At 42.0% G+C, this 21926-nt stretch overlaps 1 protein-coding gene across 1 annotated transcript in view; it reads left to right on the forward strand.

Annotated features, from left to right (window-relative positions):
* Window positions 1-21926, forward strand: part of NEK8 (NIMA related kinase 8) — an 83487-nt gene that overhangs the window by 51015 nt on the left and 10546 nt on the right. Inside the window, exons 10-13 of the mRNA XM_040338526.1 lie at window positions 656-773; window positions 3660-3810; window positions 12696-12859; window positions 13162-13320. Of these exons, the coding sequence (XP_040194460.1) occupies window positions 656-773; window positions 3660-3810; window positions 12696-12859; window positions 13162-13320 (592 nt within the window). The remainder of the gene's footprint in view (window positions 1-655; window positions 774-3659; window positions 3811-12695; window positions 12860-13161; window positions 13321-21926) is intronic.

Here is a 21926-nt window from a genome sequence, read left to right on the forward strand (position 1 = left end):
ACACAACCCTCAATCTCCTTCTCTGCAGCTTTAGCAGCACAGAATGTATGGACAGGAATAGCTCTGTACAGAGCTTTCCATTCATTCACAAACAGAAGCATATTAAACACCTATTCATTAGGACAAGGAAGGTGACAGTAAATGACACATTTACTGGCCCCTTCCCTGCGCTTCATGCTGACAGATGGGGGGCCAGGGGATCATACAGGGGCCCCATCACAGCAGAAGGTGGATAGGAGGGGCATCGGGATAGCATGTAAAGGAACTGTTCCCCTCCATTTTCCACTTGCAGTGAGCAAGGCCCCCATCATCCCTCCTATCCATGTGTACAAGGCCCTCTGAATCATTGCACTGGGTCGCAATTGAGACCCCTGTATATACCCCCCCCCCCCCTCCCCGATTCATGCTGAGTGTGGCCAACAAGCCACAGTCATGACAAATTTTGCAGCCACTACAGACCCCCCAGTCTCTCATTGTTTTAATTCCCACCATGCATATACTTGTCCTATATGTTAATTGTGTATTGCAATGTCAGTTTCTGGCTTGCTTCCTGTGGCCCTTGCTCACTGACTGTCCAATGGGCAATGGCTATAAAGTATTGCATCTATTATTATAATTGGCTTTATGAAACTTAAGGCTGTGCTTTTTTTTACAGCCTAAGATTGTAGAAGCTCTTCTGGGTTATGAGATAGTTCATGTGTCCTGCGGGGCTTCACACGTCCTTGCTGTTTCTAATGAGAAAGAAGTGTTTTCCTGGGGCCGTGGGGACAATGGTAAGGCTTGTTTTGACCTCCGCCTGCATAAATCTGTATGACAAGCACCTCTGTGATTGAAAACTGACATTTCTATTACATTCTGGTCTTTAAGATACATTTAACATCAGTTCTTTAGACTCTGACAGTTTTATAGTACACCAAACAAGAGTGCAAGGGCTGTGAGCTATATACAGGTAGAACCAGAACATCCAGGTCTGGTGTACAGTGGTGACCCTTAGATTTTATCATAGTTACTGATTACAGAGTTTTCCCATTGTGTTTGTATACTTTACAAATATATATCATTATCTCACACAATTGTTCAGAATAGTGGCATTATCATTTACTTTAAAGGGCCTGTAAACAACTTACTGCTGGTTAATAGAGAATATATCATTACCTTCTAAGTTGTTCTATGTAGTGGTATTATCATTTAATTTAAAGTGCTACTATATGTAAAATGCTGTTGCTAATATAAAGGAACAGTTTAAAATGTTCACCCAGATTTATATAAACATTGCAGGTAGTTACCTAGAATAAGATTGAATTCTGGTTTAGGGTTTTCTTGCATAAAGCTGACCAAAATCCAGCTGAATACAACCTTGATAACTTGGAATAGGTGATACCATTGAATAATAGTCGACACATAGCTTTAATGCCATGGTCTGCGCACACCTATACCTATAGAGTGTGTACCCAAAGCTCACACACACATGTGTGTGTGTGTGTATCTATATAGATATAGATATATATATAGATATATCTATTTCTATATATATATATCTATCTATATATATATATATATATATATATATGATATATTGAGATATATATATATATATGTATATATATCTCAGTAGAGCAGTGGACGGTAGGTCAGTAGGGAAGAAATTGATGTCAGTAGTTTATTTTTTTTATTTTTTTATCATAACTTTTTTTTAATTTTATTTAATAATATTTTATTATTATAATTTTTTTGTATCCAATTTTTTTTAAAGCTCCATTGGGGGGCTTTGGTGAGATATCAGAGATCTAAACAGACCCCTGATGTCTCACAGAGATTCACCAGTCCCTTCTTCTGCAGCCAAGCAGCAGGGGGAATCTGTGCAGCACAGCGTGATTAGGGTGTGCCCAGGCACACCTGGCACACCCTGCGCACACACCTATGTTTATAGGTTATGTAAAAGCAATGTCAGATTTCCTAACACAAAAATGCATTTTAGGTTTGACGTATCCTTTCCTAGAGGTTTCCTGTTAATGCTTATTTTAAACTCTATTGTACCCTTTGCAAAAAATAAATAGAAAAATTTAATGCAAGATGCATTATATTACAAGTGTACTAAGCTTACCTATTGCCTTAGACCCTAAAACGTACTCTAGGATTTTATAAGAGCGGTAAAATTAAACCTACTTGCTGCACTATAAGCCACGCCACACTAGTGATTCACTGAAAAAACAGCTGCCATTTTCCCTAACCACTTGCCGACCGCCTAACTGGGAATTTACATCATTACTTTGACGTTCAATACCAGGGTTGTGGCTGTAGCTAGATGCCATAACCCCAGTATTTTATTTTCCCTCAAGCGACCTGCTTTCAGATAAAAATGTATCCCAGAGGCAAATTCGATGCAGGATCACGTGCCCCCCCAATTCCCGCCCCATCCCAGTGGTTCCTCGGCTTACATACCGATCGGTGAGCCCGGGAACCGTCCGGCGTCGGCAGTGTTTTCCTAGAGAGATGAGCGATGTCTAGATGGCCACCGCTCATCTCTATGCCCTTGGAGGACCAGAGTGACTTCATGATGTCACTCCTGGTTCTTGACCCATGTAAACATATTTTATTTTCTTCAAGCAAAAGATTAAAAAAAAAAAATGTTTTTCCTTCTTGCTTTAAGAGTAGAGGAGAGATTTGGGGTCTCTGCTAAATAAATATATATATATTTGGGGGTTCTAAGTAATTTTCCAGCAGAAAAATACAGTACAGACTTGTACTTGTAAACAACAAATGTCAGAAAAAGGTTGGGTCCTTTAAGCGGTTAATGGAATAGGGAAGCGCCGGTGACATAGTGAGTTGGAAATCCTTAATCTAACCATACACAGCTCAAATTTTTCCAGATCGGAATTTCTGAGAAGAAAACCGTGGATTTTTTTCAGACGGAATGTTGGCTCAAACTTGTGTTGCATACACACGGTCACACAAATGTTGTCGGAAATTCAGAACGTCAAGAACGAGAAAAATTAAGTTTAATGATTCCGAGCTTGGGTAGGATTTTTGGCCGTCGGAATTGCATACAGACGATCGGAATTTCCGACAAGAACTTTTGCCGTTGGAAAATTTGAGAACCAGCTCTCAAATTTTTGCTGTCGGAAATGTCTGATGGGGCCTCAGAATTTTCGATCAAAAGCTCACATCAAACTTTTCTTGGCGGAAATTCCGATCGTGTGTACGCGGCATAATTCAGCAGAAATGCGGCTGTGGGAGGCCAACACCACCGACAGACCTCGAATGAAAAGTCCCTGCATGATTGTTTTTTTAATTATTGATAGCTCTAAGCTGTATGCCATAGTACATTGCAGTTCAAATCTTGCACTGATGAGAGCTAATAAGACGTATATAACAGAATATTAATTGTATTATTATATTGTATAAATTGCTTGTTTTAGGTTTTCATGCATATACTCAATCACGTTACTGTAATTTAAAAAATCAATAAAAAAAATTCTCTGCACATAAAGTAAAGCTAGTAAACCCCTAGTTTTGGATTTTTAGCAATAGGTGCATATCATATGTTTTTTATGTTATTGATGCATATACAGTGGGGAGGAGGGCGGGAATTTTCATTTTTCACCAATCCAATCCAATGTTTTCCTTTTTTACTGATCTTATTTCTTTCCTCACTGCAGGAAGACTGGGTTTAGGTAGCCAGGATTCTCATAATTCCCCTCAGCAGGTGGTAATCCCTCAGGACTACGAACCCCAGAAAGTTGTATGTGGCATTGACAGTTCTATGATTCTGACTGTGGGCAATCAGCTCTTGGCCTGTGGCAGTAACAGGTTTGTATGTTTTAAACATAGCACACAAAGGGCATTAAAGGGGTTGTAAAGTTACACTTTTTTCCCTAAATAGCTTCCTTTACCTTAGTGCAGTCCTCCTTCACTTACCTCATCCTTCCATTTTGCTTTTAAATGTCCTTATTTCTTCTGAGAAATCCTCACTTCCTGTTCTTCTGTCTGTAACTACACACTGTAATGCAAGGCTTTCTCCCTGGTGTGGAGTTTCATGCTTGCCCCCTCCCTTGTACTACAGGAGAGTCAGGACGCTCTCTACGTTGCAGATAGAGAAAGGAGCTGTGTGTTAGTGGGCGTCCTGACTCTCCTGTAGTCCAAGGGAGGGGACGCGCATGACACTCCACACCAGGGAGAAAGCCTCACATTACTGTGTGTAGTTACAGACAGAAGAACAGCAAGTGAGGATTTCTCAGAAGAAATAAGGACATTTAAAAGCAACATGGAAGGATGAGGTAAGTGAAGGAGGACTGCACTAAGGTAAAGGAAGCTATTTAGGGGAAAAAATTGTACCTTTACAACCCCTTAAAGATTGATAACAATGTAACAAATTCTTATTTGAATATAAATGTTATGAATTTCAACACTTCAGACAAATCTTGCATAAGAATGGAGGTTTTGCAATACCACATTTGCATAATGTCTGCAGAATGATTTTTGTGTCCTAATATTATCCATCTGCCCCAAACATTGTACAAATGTCAGCTTATTTTTATCCCATAAAAAAACAAAAGAATAATAACATGTCACCAGCACAACATTAGTCCAATTGTTTATTTCAAATGATCACATCACAAATCGTGTGGGTGCACTTTTTTGAGGCCACAGGACCTCTTTTCACCAAAATGTATATCGTGAAATTCTCTTTAAAAATAACTTTTGAAAATGAAAGTTTGATATTGAATTGATGTGTCTCGTGTTAAAGCAAACCTGTGTTTTGCCTTTGCTGGGAGTGAAGGAAATAACTTGCATCTAGGTACTTTGGAGCTTACATCAGCCTTTTATTCTTTGCTACTGGCGGATGAATGGAGGAAGGTTTGAAAAAATGAAAAGGTCAGTATTAGGGATGCACCGATACCAGTAATTTCACTCGTAAACATGCTCTCGATACCATAACAAAACTTTTCAGTGTGAATTGCTCCATACAAAATGAAGGGGCGCAAATCACACTGCAAAGAATTACATGCAATTTGAACAGGATTGCGGTGCAATTTCTGTCAGAATCGCATGTAGTTTTCCCACCATTCCTGTGTGAAGCCAATGCTTGTCATACAGAAGTTCATACAGGAGCGGTGCGGGAAACCTCCTGGCATGACGGGTTCCACCATCTCAGGCTCCCATTCAACTGAGACCTCGTACACACGACCGAACATGTCTGCTGAAACTGGTCCGCGGGCCAGTTTCAGCAGACATGTTCGGTCGTGTGTAGGGCCGACCGGACAATTTTCCGGCCGACCGGACAGGTTTCCAGCGGACAAATGTTTCTTAGCATGCTAAGAAACATGTCCGCTGGAAGCCTGTCCGTCGGACATGTCCGATGGTCAGTACGACTCATCGGACATGTCCGCTGGCCCGAGAACCCACGCATGGCGTCGAAGTGATTCGACGCATGCATGGAAGCATTGAACTTCTGGGTTCGCGCACGTCGCTGCGTCATCGTCGCAGCCTTGTCACCGCATCGTCACCGCGTCGTCTGTCCGCGGGGAATTTGGTCTGATGGTGTGTACAGCCATCAGACCAAATGATCCCAGCAGACATGTCCGATGAAAACGGTCCGCGGACCGTTTTCATTGGACATGTCCGCTCGTCTGTACGAGGCCTGAGGACATCTTCGGTTGCGGCTCTTCCTGCCTGGCCCCTGACTTTGTACCCCCAGCCTCCAGCGGTTTGAGCCATCGCCTTCTAGTGCTGACATGGATGGCGCTGACCAATCAGAAGCTGTCTAGCCTCTACTGCCAGGATAGGAGAGAAAGCCACATGGATTTCAAATCCCTGGACTGGTGAAACAGATTTTTTGACAGCGTGGGATCTGCAATCTGGTACAGCGGGAAGGGGGGATGGGGAGATGGTCCAGTGGATGGCTCAAACCAATGGGGGCTGGGAAGAGAGCCGCTGGAGGCTGGGGCGAGAGAGCTGCTGTGGAGGACAAAGCCATGGGAAAGGCAGGGGGAGCCGCAGATGTCCTCAGTCAGGTGGTTTCCCCACTCCTTTGTGAACTGAGGCCGCGTACACACGATCAGTCCATCCGATGAGAACGGTCCGAAGGACCATTGTCATCGGTTAACCGATGAAGCTGACTGATGGTCTGATGAACCGATCGTGTCAGAACACGGTGACGTAAAACACAACGACGTGCTGAAAAAAACTAAGTTCAATGCTTCCAAGCATGCGTCGACTTGATTCTGAGCATGTGCGGGTTTTTAACCGATGGTTGTGCCTACTAACGATCGGTTTTGACCTATCGGTTAGGCGTCCATCGGTTCAATTTTAAAGCAAGTTCTAATTTTTTTGACCGAAGGATAACTGACCGATGGGGTCCACACACACAGCGGCCTTAGACTCAAAATCACTATGACAAGCCTGGGTTCGTACAGGAGCGCTGGGGAAGTTGTAAACGTTTCGGACAGGAATTGCACCGCATTCTTGTTTAATTCGCATGCAATTCTTTGCAGTGTAATTTGCGCCCATTTATTTTGTATGGACGCAAATCGCACAGCAAAGTTTTGTTGCTCGTACTCGCCAATAAAAAAAGGGTATCATTGCATCCCCAATCAGTATATGATGTTTGAGAGGGGGGAATTAAAGAAGAACTAAATTCTACTTCACTCGCCTCCCTTCCGGCAATGCCATGCCACAAGTGTCCTCACTGGTGCCAACATCTTTTCCTGATCTTACTGTAGTGCATGTTCATGTTATCATTATTGGTCATCGAAGACATTCGACTCTGGCCAAGGCTTATTTTAATTACAGCACACCACTCATTTCCACCCAAAGTGTGGAAGTGAGCAGTGTGCTGTCATGGCAGGAACTCTGGCTGGAGTTGAATATCTTCACTGTGCAGCCCCATTATTTAGATGGTGGATTGCTGTGGAGAAAGAGTGGACTTCGGGGCTTTGGCACCCAGCTTATTGCAGGGACTAGGAGAAGATACAGGATGGCCTGTGATCAGTTAAAGGGGTTGGGTTTGTCTTTTTTTAAAGTGTTACTTAACCCAGAACCCTGCATTTACTATATCTGGTCTCTCACAGTACACAGAACATGGAAATGCAACTATTAGTAAATATCAACTGATAAATACCTTTTATCATCAGCAGTATATAGAAGCCTTGTGGCTTCTATCGGTGCCTGGTTAAAGCTTGTAGGAGGAGTTTTCATACGGCACTGGCTGTTTTATCAGGATGCAGGACCTCTGACTATCTGTTTGGACAGTGCTGATTGGCCTTGTGCAGATCACACGCACTCTCCCAAAAAAAAACTCTCTAGCAATACACACCAAACTGAGCATGTGCAGACTGACTCCACTAACTGTCTTATCTGGAAATATTTTGGGGACAATGCAAGAAGAGGAGGATCTATGCATACAGGATCAAACAGCCTTTTTACACAATGCAGAGGATTAACCCCTTAGGTTCCACAGTGAGTATAACAAACGTGCTTTACTGCATATACAGACTGATTTTACTGTTGTGGGTTTAGGAACACTTTAATTGGTTGCCTTTATTTAGCTTTATTTGGGTCACATTATGTAGAACATTAAGGGGCTATTTTCTAAAACTGGAGGGTGAAAAATCTGGTGCAGCTCTGCATAGAAACTGATCAGCTTCCAGTTTTTTTTTTTGTCAAAGCTTTATTGAACAAGCTGAAGTTAGAAGCTGATTGGCTACCATGCACAACTGCACCAGATTTCACACTCTCCAGTTTTAGTTCTGCTGCTCATGATAATATTCAGTTCTTTGCAGTAGGGTTGTCCCGATACCACTTTTTTAGGACCGAGTACAAGTACCGATACTTTTTTTCAAGTACTCGCCGATACCGAATACCGATACTTTTTTTTAAATGTGTCCCCAAATGCAGCCATGTCCCCCCACATATGCAGCCATGTCCCCCCACATATGCAGCCATGTACCCCCACATATGCAGCCATGTCCCCCACATATGCAGCCATGTCCCCCCACATATGCAGCCATGTTACCCCACATATGCAGCCATGTCCCCCCACATATGCAGCCATGTCCCCCCACATATGCAGCCATGTCCCCCCACATATGCAGCCATGTCCCCCCACATATGCAGCAATGTCCCCCCACATATGCAGCAATGTCCCCCATATATGCAGCCATGTCCCCCCACATATGCAGCCATGTCCCCTCACATATGCAGCCATGTCCCCCCTATATGCAGCCATGTCCCCCCTATATGCAGCCATGTCCCCCCTATATCCAGCCATGTCCCCCATAAATCCAGCCATGTCCCCCCTATATGCAGCCATGTCCCCCATAAATCCAGCCATGTCCCCCCTATATGCAGCCATGTCCCCCCATACCTAGATGCCGCCGCCGCATGGGTTAAACAGCGTGCGGGGAACATCACAGCTTTCATTTGAATAGCTGTAGTATTCCCCGCTGCGCCGCGTATAGACACTCCCCCTTGCTCGGGATTGGACAGATCCCGAGCAAGGGGGAGTGTCTATACGAGGCGCCTGGCGGGAAATACTACAGCTATTCAAATGAAAGCTGTGATATTCCCCGCACACTGTTTAACCCATGCGGCGGCGGCGTTCTTGCGGTATGCGACGGGGTAGGCGGCGGCATTCGTTTATGGGCCAAGTATTCTATTTAGGTATCGGGGGTATTTGCGGGAGTACAAGTACTCCCGCAAACACTCGGTATCGGTCCCTACCCTACTTTGCAGAATCAGCAGTGTTTGTCTTGAAACATTTATAGAACAGGTTTGATGGTGCACTTTATATACAATAATATTCATTCGTGTTTGTTTATTTTTTATATGCCAGTCATTTTAGGCACATCCAGGTAAGTGCTTTTTTCTATTTAACTCCTAATGCATGGGTGCTCAACCTTGGCCCTCCAACTGTTGCAGCAATAGCTGGAGTGGAGGACCACAGGCTGAGCACCCATGTCTCAAGCAAAACTTTTTTTCATTCACCTTCACCACTTGTGTTCTGACAATCTAGTCTGTATAGAGAACACAACCTAATCGAGATCTCTGCCTTCCAATAGTTTTCATGCATTGTGCTTCATATCAAGGGCAATTTAAAGACTCTCGTGTATATTTACCCCCCACCTCTAAACACTCCATTAAGCTTTTACAAGCAGGGCTCTCTGATTTCTACTTTATTAAACTGTACTGTAATTGTACTGTCTGCCCTTATGCTGTAAACTGTCTGCACTATTTATATCCTGTATAATAATAATAAAACTCCCATCAAAAAGGATACAGCCATACAGTTTTCAAATGCTTTGACAGAGCTCACCTGATTGTAGATAATCCTTCGATTCATTCCAGTGTTCCGGGTTTCATGCATGCACACTACTGGGTTTACTGGACTGTTTAATGTCTTTACAGCTTTATCTTTTTTTGTATGGTGCTGTGCAGGACATTGCTTCTTGGGTAAAGACTGCAAATGGCATTGTTTAACCACTTCAGCCCAGAAGAATTTACCCCCTTCCTGACTAGAGCACTTTTTGCGATACGGCACTGCGTCGCTTTAACTGACGATTGCGCGGTTGTGCAACGTTGCACCCAAACAACATTTACGTCCTTTTTTCCCACAAATAGAGCTTTCTTTTGGTGGTATTTGATCACCTCTGCGTTTTTTATTTTTTGCCCTATAAACAAAAAAAAAGCCTCAATGTTGAAAAAAGCTATGGGCCAGATTCACAAAAGAGATACGACGGCGTATCTCCTGATCTCTGAGATAGGATTGTCGTATCTATGCGCCTGATTCATAGAATCAGGTTACGCATAGATAGCCCTAAGATCCGACAGGTGTAAGTGACTTACACCGTCGGATCTTAGGCTGCAATTCTAGGCCGGCCGCTAGGTGGCGATTCCATTGCGGTCGGCGTAGAATATGCAAATGACTAGTTACGCCGATTCACGAACGTCCGCTTCCGTAGAGATACGTCGCATAAAACTAAAGCTGCCCTTAGGTGGTCTAACCAATGTTAAGTATGGCTGTCGTTCCCGCGTCGAAATTTGAAATTTCACGTCGTTTGCGTAAGTCGTCCGTGAATGGTGCTGGACGCCATTTACGTTATCGTCGAAACCAATGACGTCCTTGCGACGTCATTTAGCGCAATGCACGTCGGGAAATTTTAGGGACGGAGCATGCGCAGTACGTTCGGCGTGGGAACGCGCCTAATTTAAATGGTCCCCGTCCCATTTGAATTAGGCGGGCTTGCGCCGGGCGGAATTGCGCTACGCCGCCGCAAGTTTACAGGTAAGTGCTTTGTGAATCAAGCACTTACACTGTAAACTTGCGGCGGTGTAACGTAAATGGGATACGTTACGCTGCCGCAGCGTAACGCATTTGTATGTGAATCTGGCCCTATATTTTTGACTTTTTGCTATAATAAATATCCTCCAAAAATATATATAAAAAAAACATTTTTTTTTCTCAGTTTAGGCCGATATGTATTCTTCTACATATTTTTGGTATACAAAAAAAACGCAATAAGCGTATATTGATTGGTTTGCGTAAAAGTTATAGCGTCTACAAAATAGGGGATACATTTATGGCATTTTTATTAGGATTTTTTTTTTTGGCGGCGATCTGCGATTTTTATCGTGACTGCGACATTATGGCGGACACATCAGACACTATTTTGCAACCATTGTCATTTATACAGAGATCAGTGCTATAAAAATGCACTGATTACTGTGTAAATAGCACTGACAGGGAAGGGGTTAAACACTAGGGGGCAATCAAGGGGTTAAGTGTGTCCTAGGGAGTGATTCTAAATGTGGGGGGATGGGCTACCACTGACATGACAGGGATCACTGCTCCCGATGACAGGAAGCAGTAGATCCCTGTCATGTCACTAGGCAGAACAGGGAAATGCCTTGTTTACATAGGCATCTCCCCGTTCTGCCTCTCCGTGTCACGATTGAGGGCCATTGACGAACATCGAGTTTGCGGGGCCCACGGCGCGCACCCGCCACGGCAATTTAAAGGGGACGTACCTGTACGCCCGTTTGCCCACCGCGGCCATTGTGCCAACGTATATCGGTGTGCAGCGGTCAGCAAGTGGTTAAATATACTCTTTTTTTTGAGATGCTGCAGTTGGGGAAGTGTTATAGGGCCATTGGGGCTCCTCCAAATAGTTTTACATTTTTTTTACACTCAGCCGTTGCAGCATTTAAAGTGGAACTTTAGTCAGAAAATGAAGTCCTGCTAAATTATTGCTTGCCTCTTTTTCAGGTATAGCTATGTAAAAATAAGTGCCTATACTGTTTTAAATGCAGTAATACATTGGGACTGATTTACAAAAACCGGAGTGTGCAGAATCTGGTGCAACCCTGCATAGAAACCAAGGTTAGAAGCTGATTGGTACCAACTGCAGCAGATTCTGAGTGCTCCAGTTTTAGTAAATCTACCCCATTGCCTCACCCTGCTTTTCACATTCTCAGGTGCTCTCTGGGGTAGATTCAGAGAGCAATTACGCCGGCGTATCCATAGATATGCCGCATAATTGCTAAGTTGCGCCAGTGTATCTACTTTCTGTATTCAGAAAGCTAGATACGCCGACTGTAGCCTAAGATACGACTGGCATAAGTCTCTTACACCGTCGTATCTTAGGGTGCATTCTGACGCTGGCCGCTAGGTGGCGCTCCCGTAGTTGTCAGCGTAGAGTATGCAAATTGCATACTTACGCCGATTCACAAACGTACGTGCGCCCGGCGGTCATTTTTTACGTTGTTTGCGTACGTCGTATTCGGCGTAAGGCTGCTCCTGCTATTAGGAGGCGCAGCCAATGTTACGTATGGACGTCGTTCCCGCGTCGCGTTTTGAAATTTTTACCACGTTTGCGTAAGTCATCCGTGAATGGCGCTAGACGCCATTAACGTTCACGTCGAAACCAATGACGTCCTTGCGACGTCATTTACCGCAATGCACGTCGGGAAATTTTAGGGACGGCGCATGCGCAGTACGTTCGGCGCGGGAACGCGCCTAATTTAAATTATCCACGCCCCCTACGGGATCATTTGAATTACGCGCGCCTACGCCGGCCCCTTTTACGCTACGCCGCCGCAACTTTACAGGCAAGTGCTTTGTGAATCAAGCACTTGCCCGTAAAACTTGCGGCGGCGTAACGTAAATGTCATACGTTACGCCGCCGCAGTTTTGCGCGCCCCTACCTGAATCCACCCCTCTGTTTTTAGGCACTGTCAAATTTGTAGAGGCCGATCTGCTGACAGCCTAAAGAATTACTGTTCAGGGGCTCTGGGCTTCAGCAAAATGGCCGCCTCCTGCAAGAAGAAACAGAACAATGCTGGAGGCAATTTACAGCACACACTAATTCTGGTAGCATAATTATTATTGTGGAATGTATGTTCCTTGCTAAAGAACATTATTTTTATCAAGTTATTATGGGTAAAGTTCCACTTTAAGTTCAGTAAGTTAAATAGTTAGGATAGGGTGATGTGATTTATTTTTAAATATGTATTTTTATTCATATGCATTTTTAAATGTTGATTTGTCAGTGTTTGTGTTATGTTCTATGAGAGCTGCACTTGTATGATCTGTGATTGTATAATGATATATTTTTTGAATCTTACATATGTTTGTGTGAAATATCTGGCTTACTTTTTCTAATAAATATAAACTTGAAGCACTACTTTGGTTTTCTCAGGTTTAACAAGCTTGGCTTAGATAAGATAACGACTGTTAGTGAACCACCTTCTGAGGATCAAGTGGAAGAGGTCTACACCTTCAGTCCAGTCCAATCGGCACCTCTGCATCTGGAGGCCATTCTGTGCGCAGATGTGGGCACTTCCCACTCCGCTGTAGTAACAGGTCAGTAGGGAGACAAGAGAACATACAATGTGTAGAATGTGTAGGAAAAGTGAGAGAACAGCATGTTTACAATGGGATTTTGTGTTTGTGTTGAACTGAATGACCAATAGTTCTCTGCTTTTGTGAATGACTAGGAAAGTTTTTTTCACTTTGACATTCTAAAGCTAACATTTGTGGTGACAAGCTGTTGTATGTGCAAATACACAGAGACATGAAAGACGAGGGTGGAAACTTTGCAAAGATTACTCTCATTCCCTTACCTTTTTTTTGTATTTTTTTTTTTTTTACTTTCTCCATGAAAGGTCGGGGTCAGTGTTACACCTTTGGCAGCAATCAACATGGGCAGCTAGGCACCAGTGCTCACCGAAACAGTAGAGTGCCCTATCTCATCAGTGCACCACAAGGGTTAAAGGTGACAATGGTGGCATGTGGTGATGCCTTCACTGTCGCTGTTTGTGCAGGTGAGTCTTATATTGTATATTGTACACATTACAACCATTACATTTACAGCTTCTTTATGACCACAGGAGATTCAGCTAAAAAAATAAAAAAAATAAAGCGAGTGGTTATAATCAGAATGTAGACTGATGTAGATCAAGGTCTAACAAAAATACCTAGGGTAAGCCCATTTGGAATAACTAGAGATTTAAAGAGGAACTGCAGTCCGCTCACATAATTTGTAATAAAAAAAATCTTTGCCATTCTGAAGCTTCCCTCCAACCACTTTGCATATTATTTTATATATACTGTGATTCTGTACTTGGCAAATATGCTGAAAAATCTCCCTCCGCTGAGTCTGGCTGCATCCATTTTAACTGTGGGCAGCTGAGGCTGCTGACTGTTCACTTCTTGGATTTATACAGACACACAGAGGCACACCTTTAGCTCTGCAGCTCTCATTGGCCCTCTTATGCATCACCCCTCCCTTCCTGGCAAACTCTCACAAGAGTGAGAGAGCGTGCTGTGCATTATGTCTTAAGCCTAGGCTTTTATCAGACAAGAAACAGAAAGTGGGCTGTATAAGTTATTTACTGCAGAAAAAAAATGTTTTACTATCCAAAGTTAAACAACAAGGGCAGAAGATTTAATAGATGGACAGATGAAAAATGACTGAAGTTCCACTTTAAGTTCAATTCCAGCTAAAGGTTATCAGCCATTTTTTGTGATACTGCTTCTAGATTGTGATCATGATTACTCAGAATGCCATCATTTTAATTATGACCACTTAGTATGTAGCAGAATGTCTGACTTTGTGTTCTTACAGTCCCCTTTACCAAACAGCCCAACAGTTTTTTATTATTTCTTCATGCCTTCAACTAAATAAGCAAATATTCCCATCTCACTCCCAGGACAAAAAAGAGTCAGACTGAACGCTGCTCAGCCATTCACAGAGAGTTTGTATTCTATGAATCAATACAAAACTTTCTTTGTTTGGCTGAGGCGAAGATTGTACGTCATCCGTCCGCCTCTCAGTCTCAGCCATTCAGAGGAAGCTTTGTATTCATAAATAGAATATAGTGCTTCTTGTATAATGGATGATTAGCACTCAGGCCAACTCTCTTTTGTTCCTGGAGTGGCTGATTCTTTATACAGAGTACAGTGTGCCCAGAAGGCACACCTGTTAGTGCAGTAAATAGTTTGTCTGGGCCAGCTTGGTCAAAATGAACTATTTAAAAAGGACAAAAACATGGAGTTGGGCTTTAATGAGTGTCTTTTTCTTTTTTTTTTCGCCTAAAGTTCATCTTTAAAATGTAATCAGCAAATAAAATAAAATGCAGTCTGTCAATATCATCAACACCGAAGTCCCCTTGCAGCATATTTTTATAACCTGTTGACCTGGCTGGAAGATCCATCGTTTTTCAACTTCCTTTAAAAACCAAGCCATTTAGCAAAATTTCAGTTTGAGGTGCAACAAACCGTTTAAATCGGGATTAAACCCACCAATTTAACAGTTTCTCAAAAAAAAAAAAATTCACGGTTAGAGATGTTAAATAGATGTTATTAAACCTCTAAAGAGTAACTCCACTTTTGTCGAGAAGAAAAACCTTCTCTCTGGGTGATCTATGTACATTACAATGATTTTAACCTCCCTGGCGGTATGATTCTGTCTGGAATTACGTACCAAAAGCGGTACAATTATTTTGCAAGGAAATTTGGCGTTTTATACTGTAGGTCTGTAATTTTTAGGAATAACTCACTTAAATCTGACCAAACAAGAGTCTTGTAGGCATCCCGTGTATGATTTTTTTTTAAAAACAAAATTATAAATTAGAATATAATAAATAATTATAAATAATTATAACAAATAATAATATAATTATAATAAAAATTATTCAATAATGTAATCAACTCAAAATCACTGAAATTTGCTCAGTTGCAGAATTGTCGCTGTCATTACTTTTATTTTTTTATGACGTATTTCCCCACAAATCGCTATCGCACAATTCTGCAAGTGATTATAATTTATTATCGCTGTTTTCTAGCTGATCTAAAACCATTTTTGACATAAAGGGACACTTTTGGTTGCTATGGACAATCTACAGTTTGCAGGGAGAAAGAACAGTTTTTATTATATAAAAGTACATGTAGGACACTGGGCAGACCACTAGGGACAAGGGGGGGTGTGTATTTTTTACATACAGTACTGTAATCTATAAGATTACAGTATACTGTATGTGATGTGTTTGTTTACTTTTTTGAATTTGGCGCCGTTCTCCGCTCCCGTGCGTCGTAACGTCGCAGGGAACGGAGATCGGCGGCACACAGGGACACTGTGAATCGAGCGAGGAGGACCCGCTCGCTCACACAGCAGGGAGGCATCGCTGGATCCAAGGACAAGGTAAGTAACTTGCCTGTGGATTCAGCGAGCAGGTAAGCCGCGCCGCTGCACACTCTGCACGTCCACCCCGAGCGTGATTCGGGGATACCGATCCTAACATTGGAAATCCACCCCGAGTCACGCTCGGGTTTACCGCTAAGGGGGTTAACAAACTTTGTTGCAGATTCCTACCTTTTGTTATTCTAAAGGAATAGCTGTTTGTTTGTCTGTGTCCATGTTCCGGGTGAATATGTATGGGGGTGGTTTTATAATTATTGATCAGTTGCTGCTCCTGCAGGGCTCTAAGGCTGTATTCACACCTGAGCGTAGTGTTTTTGGTAGTTTTTTCCGACGTTTTGTCGCACGTATTCACACGTATTCGCGCGTTTGCATGCAGCGTTGTCGTTGACGTTTTTGAACTTCACCGTTTTTTATTTTATCCAATAGGAAAAATGATCATCTCTTTTATCACTTGTTGCTATGTTTGTAGATTTTTTTATCTTCTGCCTGGGTGAAATGTTCTATTTCACAGAACAGATTAAAGCGACAAAACACCCGTAGAAACGCTCGTTGTCGCGCTAGACGCTTGAATCGAGAGTTTCCATGGGAATACAAATGTTCTAAAACGCCCAAATCTGCCCAACAAAAAAGGGTCCGGAACTTGTTTGAGCTTCAGGCGTTCGGCTTCAGGCGTTTTGGAGTGGAGATGTGAACCATCTCCATAGAGAATAATGTATTTTTTCCCCTCTAGCGTTTTGGAGCTTCATGCTTCAGGCGACAAAACGCTCAGGTGTGAATGCAGCCTTATGAAGAAATTAGCAGAGTCTGTGTCTCTTGAGATGCAATTTCTTAAGTATCTCACTAAAAATAAAATTTTGCCAAAAATCTGACTTTTTATCTTAATGTAGACATCTGGTAAAATCAGTAAGCCAATCACAGAAGCAGGAAATTCCATTTTCAGGGGGAGTTCTGTACACAGTCTAGGTACAGAACACAACCAGGTAGCCAAATTGCATTGCATTTTACAGAAAAGTACAGCTCTGCATATTGAAAAGGAAAGGTCATTTTTAATAACATTTAATTACAATACGATTCAGTCACAATTGTATACACTATAATATATATATATTTCTTGTTATTTGCTAATTTATTTCCCCACAAAAGTCGAGTTACCCTTTACAAAAAAAAAAAAAAAATGTAGGTAAGGGGTTCCTGTTGATGAAAACAAACTGAATATCTGAAGAATATCTCCCTGATATTCAAAATTACTCTATTTTAAGTTATATGTAGCACTAAATAAAGAGTTAAATGCTTGTTTTGAGTGAGGTCTGAATTAAAGTTATGTGCAAAATAGTGCTTGTATTTTACTATACTATTCATAAATATTCAATCATTAATACCTTAAAAATGAAAAAGTAACATTCTGTGGCTGACAACTTAACCATTTAAGTGTAATTCCTTTTCCGTACCCCTTAGGAGAATACGCTCACCAGATTTTTAGACCCTCCAGTGGTTATTGGTCTAAAAGCTGTTGATTTTGCAGTCAATCGTGGGTTCTTCTCTCTTTCCCCTCCTCTCTGGGTTCTCCATAGGAGTGTCTGACCCTTTATTATGAACTGATCTTTATAATCACCTTCATAGATTATTCCTCATAACTGCCCAGATAAGTAAGCACCAGAATGAAACAAAGAGACTCCCATAGTGTAAAACCATTTATTAGAAATTAAAAACATACAGTATATAAAAATGTACTCGCTCAGCACTGTGCCTAGAACCAAGATGTGCCGATTACGCTCTGTATAAAATGCTCCACAGGTTTTTACTTTCCCTGTGCAATCCAAAGAATGAAAACTGTGTCACAGTCCAAACCATACACTCAATCGGATTTTCCGTCGGAAAAACCTTGGATGTTTTTTCCGACGGAATTCCGCTCAAGCTTGGCTTGCATACACACGGTCACACAAAAGTTCTCTGACCTTTCGTCCGTCAAGAACGCGGTGAAATACAACACTACGACGAGCCGAGAAAAAGAAATTCAATGCTTCCGAGCATGCGTAAAATTTTTTATCTGAGCATTCGTCAGAATTTCGCGCGTCGGAATTGCTACAGACGATCGGATTTTTCCGATAGGATTTTTTTCCATTGGAAAATTTGAGAACCAGCTCTCAATCTTTTGATGGCGGAAATTCCGACAGGAAATGTCCGATGGAGCATACACACGGTCGGAATTCCCAATCAAAAGCTCACATCGGACTTTTGCTGGCGGAATTTTCCGATCGTGTGTACAGGGCATTACTCCATGTGTTTGATTATCAAAAGGACGTTGTAAGGAGCCTCCTAACATCCTTTTTGATTTTCTGCTTCGGTTACTGTAAGTACCACTTATACAGTGATGATTAGGGGGTTGCTCCCTTCTCAGCTGCTCCATCCAGGGCACTTCTTGTACAGTATTTTTCAATTTTTCACTGAATACAAGGCTTTCTCTAAATGGACAAGGTGAGATCCTGATGTTCATCATCCGCTCCATTCAGAAAGCCTTGTAGTCATTGAAAAGAATACAAGATGTCTTCTGAATGGACGAGTTAAAGAGCAAGCGATCCCATATCATCACTGTATGAACAACGGAACTTTTTAGCATCCACAGCAACCCTCTGGATGTAACATACCAAAAATTTAAGGTAACTAAGCTGAACCAAGCAAACAGCAATTTTTTTAATTCTTTTTTTCCCTGGAGTTCAGCTTTAAGGTATGGCTTGAAGTTCAGTATACAAAACCACTCATCATCAATGTTACCTGAAGGCACAAATCAGAATGTACAAGGGAGATAAGCTAGCAGGTATGAGGTAACATTGATTGCATTTTTACATAGGAAGCAAAAAGAAGAGGTTTATGACCACCAACTTTTGTTTGTTAATGTATGAAAATTTCTTTATTGAGATCACATCCGTACCCAGATTTCTATGTGTTATGTTTGTTTACCATATGCTCTTCTTCTGTATGCACTTTATTGGAACAGATATTAACAATAATTGATTTTTATCATTTCTAAATTGGTATTTAAAAGCCGCTCTCCTGTCTGGTACTTTTTTTTTAACTAAACAGTTAAAAAAACAATTAAATGTTGCACAAGGGTACATGAGATTCGAGATTAATCACTTTATAGTTGCAGTGTAGTATACTCATACTGTAATGCCGCATACACACCATCACTTTATGTGATGAAAAAAAACGACATTTTCTGTGAAGTAAAAAATGACCTTTTTGAAACTTCAATTTTCAAAGACGAAGTTGCCTACACCATCGCTTTTCTCACAGTGCTCTAGCAAAGCGAGGTTACGTTCACCACGTTTTTCCATTGAAGCTCGCTTCATAACTAGCTTCTGGGCATGCGCGGGTGTAAAAACGTCTTTTTAAACAACGTTTTTTGCTACACACGGTCAATTTCTGTGAAGTAAAAAACGACGTTTTGAAAAACGGTACATAAAATTGAAACATGCTTCAATTTTTTTTGGTCGTTTTTTACAAGAAATAAAACAACGTTTTCCCCCACACACGGTCAATTAAAGTGACGTTTTTAAAAACGTTGTTTTTTTTCATCACATAAAGTGATGGTGTGTACGGGGCATAAGGCTTTGATGTGACATTAAACTCTAGTAACTTATTATTTTCCAGCTTCACTATTGAATCACTCACTATATGTAAATACAATTATTCCACTCTAAATACAGTCATGCAGTTCTGAAATTTCATGTAGAGTGTAGCTGATGACGTGCAGTACTGTGTACCAACAAACTCACATTAGTCATTACTGGTGAGAAAATCAGCACTGATGCACTTCAGATTATTTCTGTTTTGGAAAACCACAGGTTTTATTCATGTTTATTCTTATGTATGTATGCCTTATATGCTGTGGTTAGCAACTGCAGTGCTAGATGTGACTTAGACATTCTTGTTACTAGCAAAGTGTGTTCATTCTTCGAATGGTTTATTTAAAGAAAAACTTTACTCTTTAAAATAAAAATCAGAATCTAAAAATATTATAACTTATGACTTTAACCTCCCTGGCGGTATGATTCTGTCTGGAATTACGTACCAAAAGCAGTACAATTATTTTGCAAGGAAATTTGGCGATTTATACTGTAGGCCTGCAATTCTTAGGAATAACTTATTTAAATCTGACCAAACAAGAGTCTAGTAGGCATCCCGGGTATGATTTTTTTTTAAAAACAAAATTATAAATTATAATATAATAAATAATTATAACAAATAATAATATAATTATAATAAAAATTATTCAATAATGTAATCAACTCAAAATCACTGAAATTTGCTCAGTTGCAGAATTGTCGCTGTCAATACTTTTATTTTTTTATGACGAATTTCCCCACAAATCGCTATCACACAATTCTGCAAGTAATTATAATTTATTATCGCTGTTTTCTAGCTGATCTAAAACCATTTTTGACATAAAGGGACACTTTTGGACAATCTACAGTTTGCAGGGAGAAAGAACAGTTTTTATTATATAAAAGTACATGTAGGGCACTGGGCAGACCACTAGGGACAAGGGGTGTGTATTTTTTACATACAGTACTGTAATCTATAAGATTACAGTATACTGTATGTAATGTGTTTGTTTACTTTTTTGAATTTGGCGCCGTTCTCCGCCCCCGTGCGTCGTAACGTCGCAGGGAACGGAGATCGGCGGCACACGGGGACACTGTGAATCGAGCGAGGACCCGCTCTCTCACGCAGTGGGGATGCATCGCAGGATCCAGGGACAAGGTAAGTAACTTGTCTGTGGATGCTGCGAAAGGTAAGCCGCGCCGCTGCACACTCTGCACATCTACCCCGAGCGTGACTCGGGGATACCGATAGTAGCATAGAAAAACAACCCCGAGTCACGCTCGGGGATACCGCTAAGGGGGTTAAAGAAATAGACACTTAACAGACCATGGCGTTCAGCACTGTCTTCTCCAGAGCCAATTTTTTTGATGGGCTTCAAGTGATACTAAAGCTTAGTTAAAAAAAAAAAAAAAACATGTTATACTTACCAGCTTGTTTTGCACAGAGTGGCCACGAACATCCTCTTCTCGGGTCCCTCGGCGGCTCTTGTGGCTCCTCCCACCATTAGGTAACCCCCTAGGAGAAGGGTTACCTTGTGGGCACGCTCCTGAGTCATTCATTTTGCATCCATAGACGCCAAGTGTATGATTTGGACCCGCCCCCCCAGCACCCGCATCATTGGATTTGATTGACAGCAGGGGGAGCCAATGGCTGCGCTGCTATCAGTTTATATAATCAAAGGCAGGACTCCAGGACGAGAAGGACGGTGCGAGGAGATGAAGGGGCTCATGTAAATAAAATGGGGGGGCTAGGGGGCCGGTGACTGCCAGGTGTTTTTTCACCTTAATGCATAGGATGCATTAAGGTGAAAAAACACAAGGGTTTACAACCACTTTCAGCTATCAAGCAACACCGCCTTGGGTATCGGAGCTGGCTGTGACTTCCTGAAGTCTCACAGCTGGCTCCCCACTGCACATGTCAAGGCATGGCAGCATTTTAAGACTGGTCCTGCAACCTTCTGGAACATGTGCTCCATCCCAGGAGGCTGCAAGTATGAAGGGAGGGGGCGCCAAGCTGGCTTAAAGCAGTGCTAAATCCAAAAGTCAACATTTTACTATATTACAGCTTGCCAATTCTTAGATGTAATGGCTGCATTAGTTTCCATTTTAGGCTTTTCTTTCTTATATTTTCCTCTGGTGATCCAGCCAGTAAATCTGTTGTTTATCAACAGAAACGGTCTCTTGCCGATACAGGGGTGAGACATTTACACTGGCAGTGGTGCTTAAAATGAGCTTCTATTTATTTATGTTAGACCTTTATCCCAAAAGCCCCTTTCACACTGGGGTGGGGGGCGGCGTCTGTGCTATTTGGCCACTAGTGGGGCGCGTTTACCCCCCGCTAGCGGGCGAGAAATGGTTAAAACCAACGCAAAACGCCTCTGCTGAGGCGCTTTGACGGCGGTATAGCCACGGTGCCCATTGATTTAAATGGGCAGGAGCGGTATACACACCGCTCCTTCACCGCTCCAAAGATGCTGCTAGCAGGGCTTTTTTTACCGTCCTGCTATTGCAACGCTCCAGTGTGAAAGCCCTCGAGGCTTAATACCACTTCTGGGTGAGACTTGAGGGAATGAGAGCATGTACCTGTCACAAAAAGGTACCCGCTCCCTAAAAAAAAGAAGAA

This window comes from Rana temporaria, chromosome 2 (genome assembly GCF_905171775.1).
Source record: "Rana temporaria chromosome 2, aRanTem1.1, whole genome shotgun sequence".
NCBI lineage: Eukaryota > Metazoa > Chordata > Amphibia > Anura > Ranidae > Rana > Rana temporaria.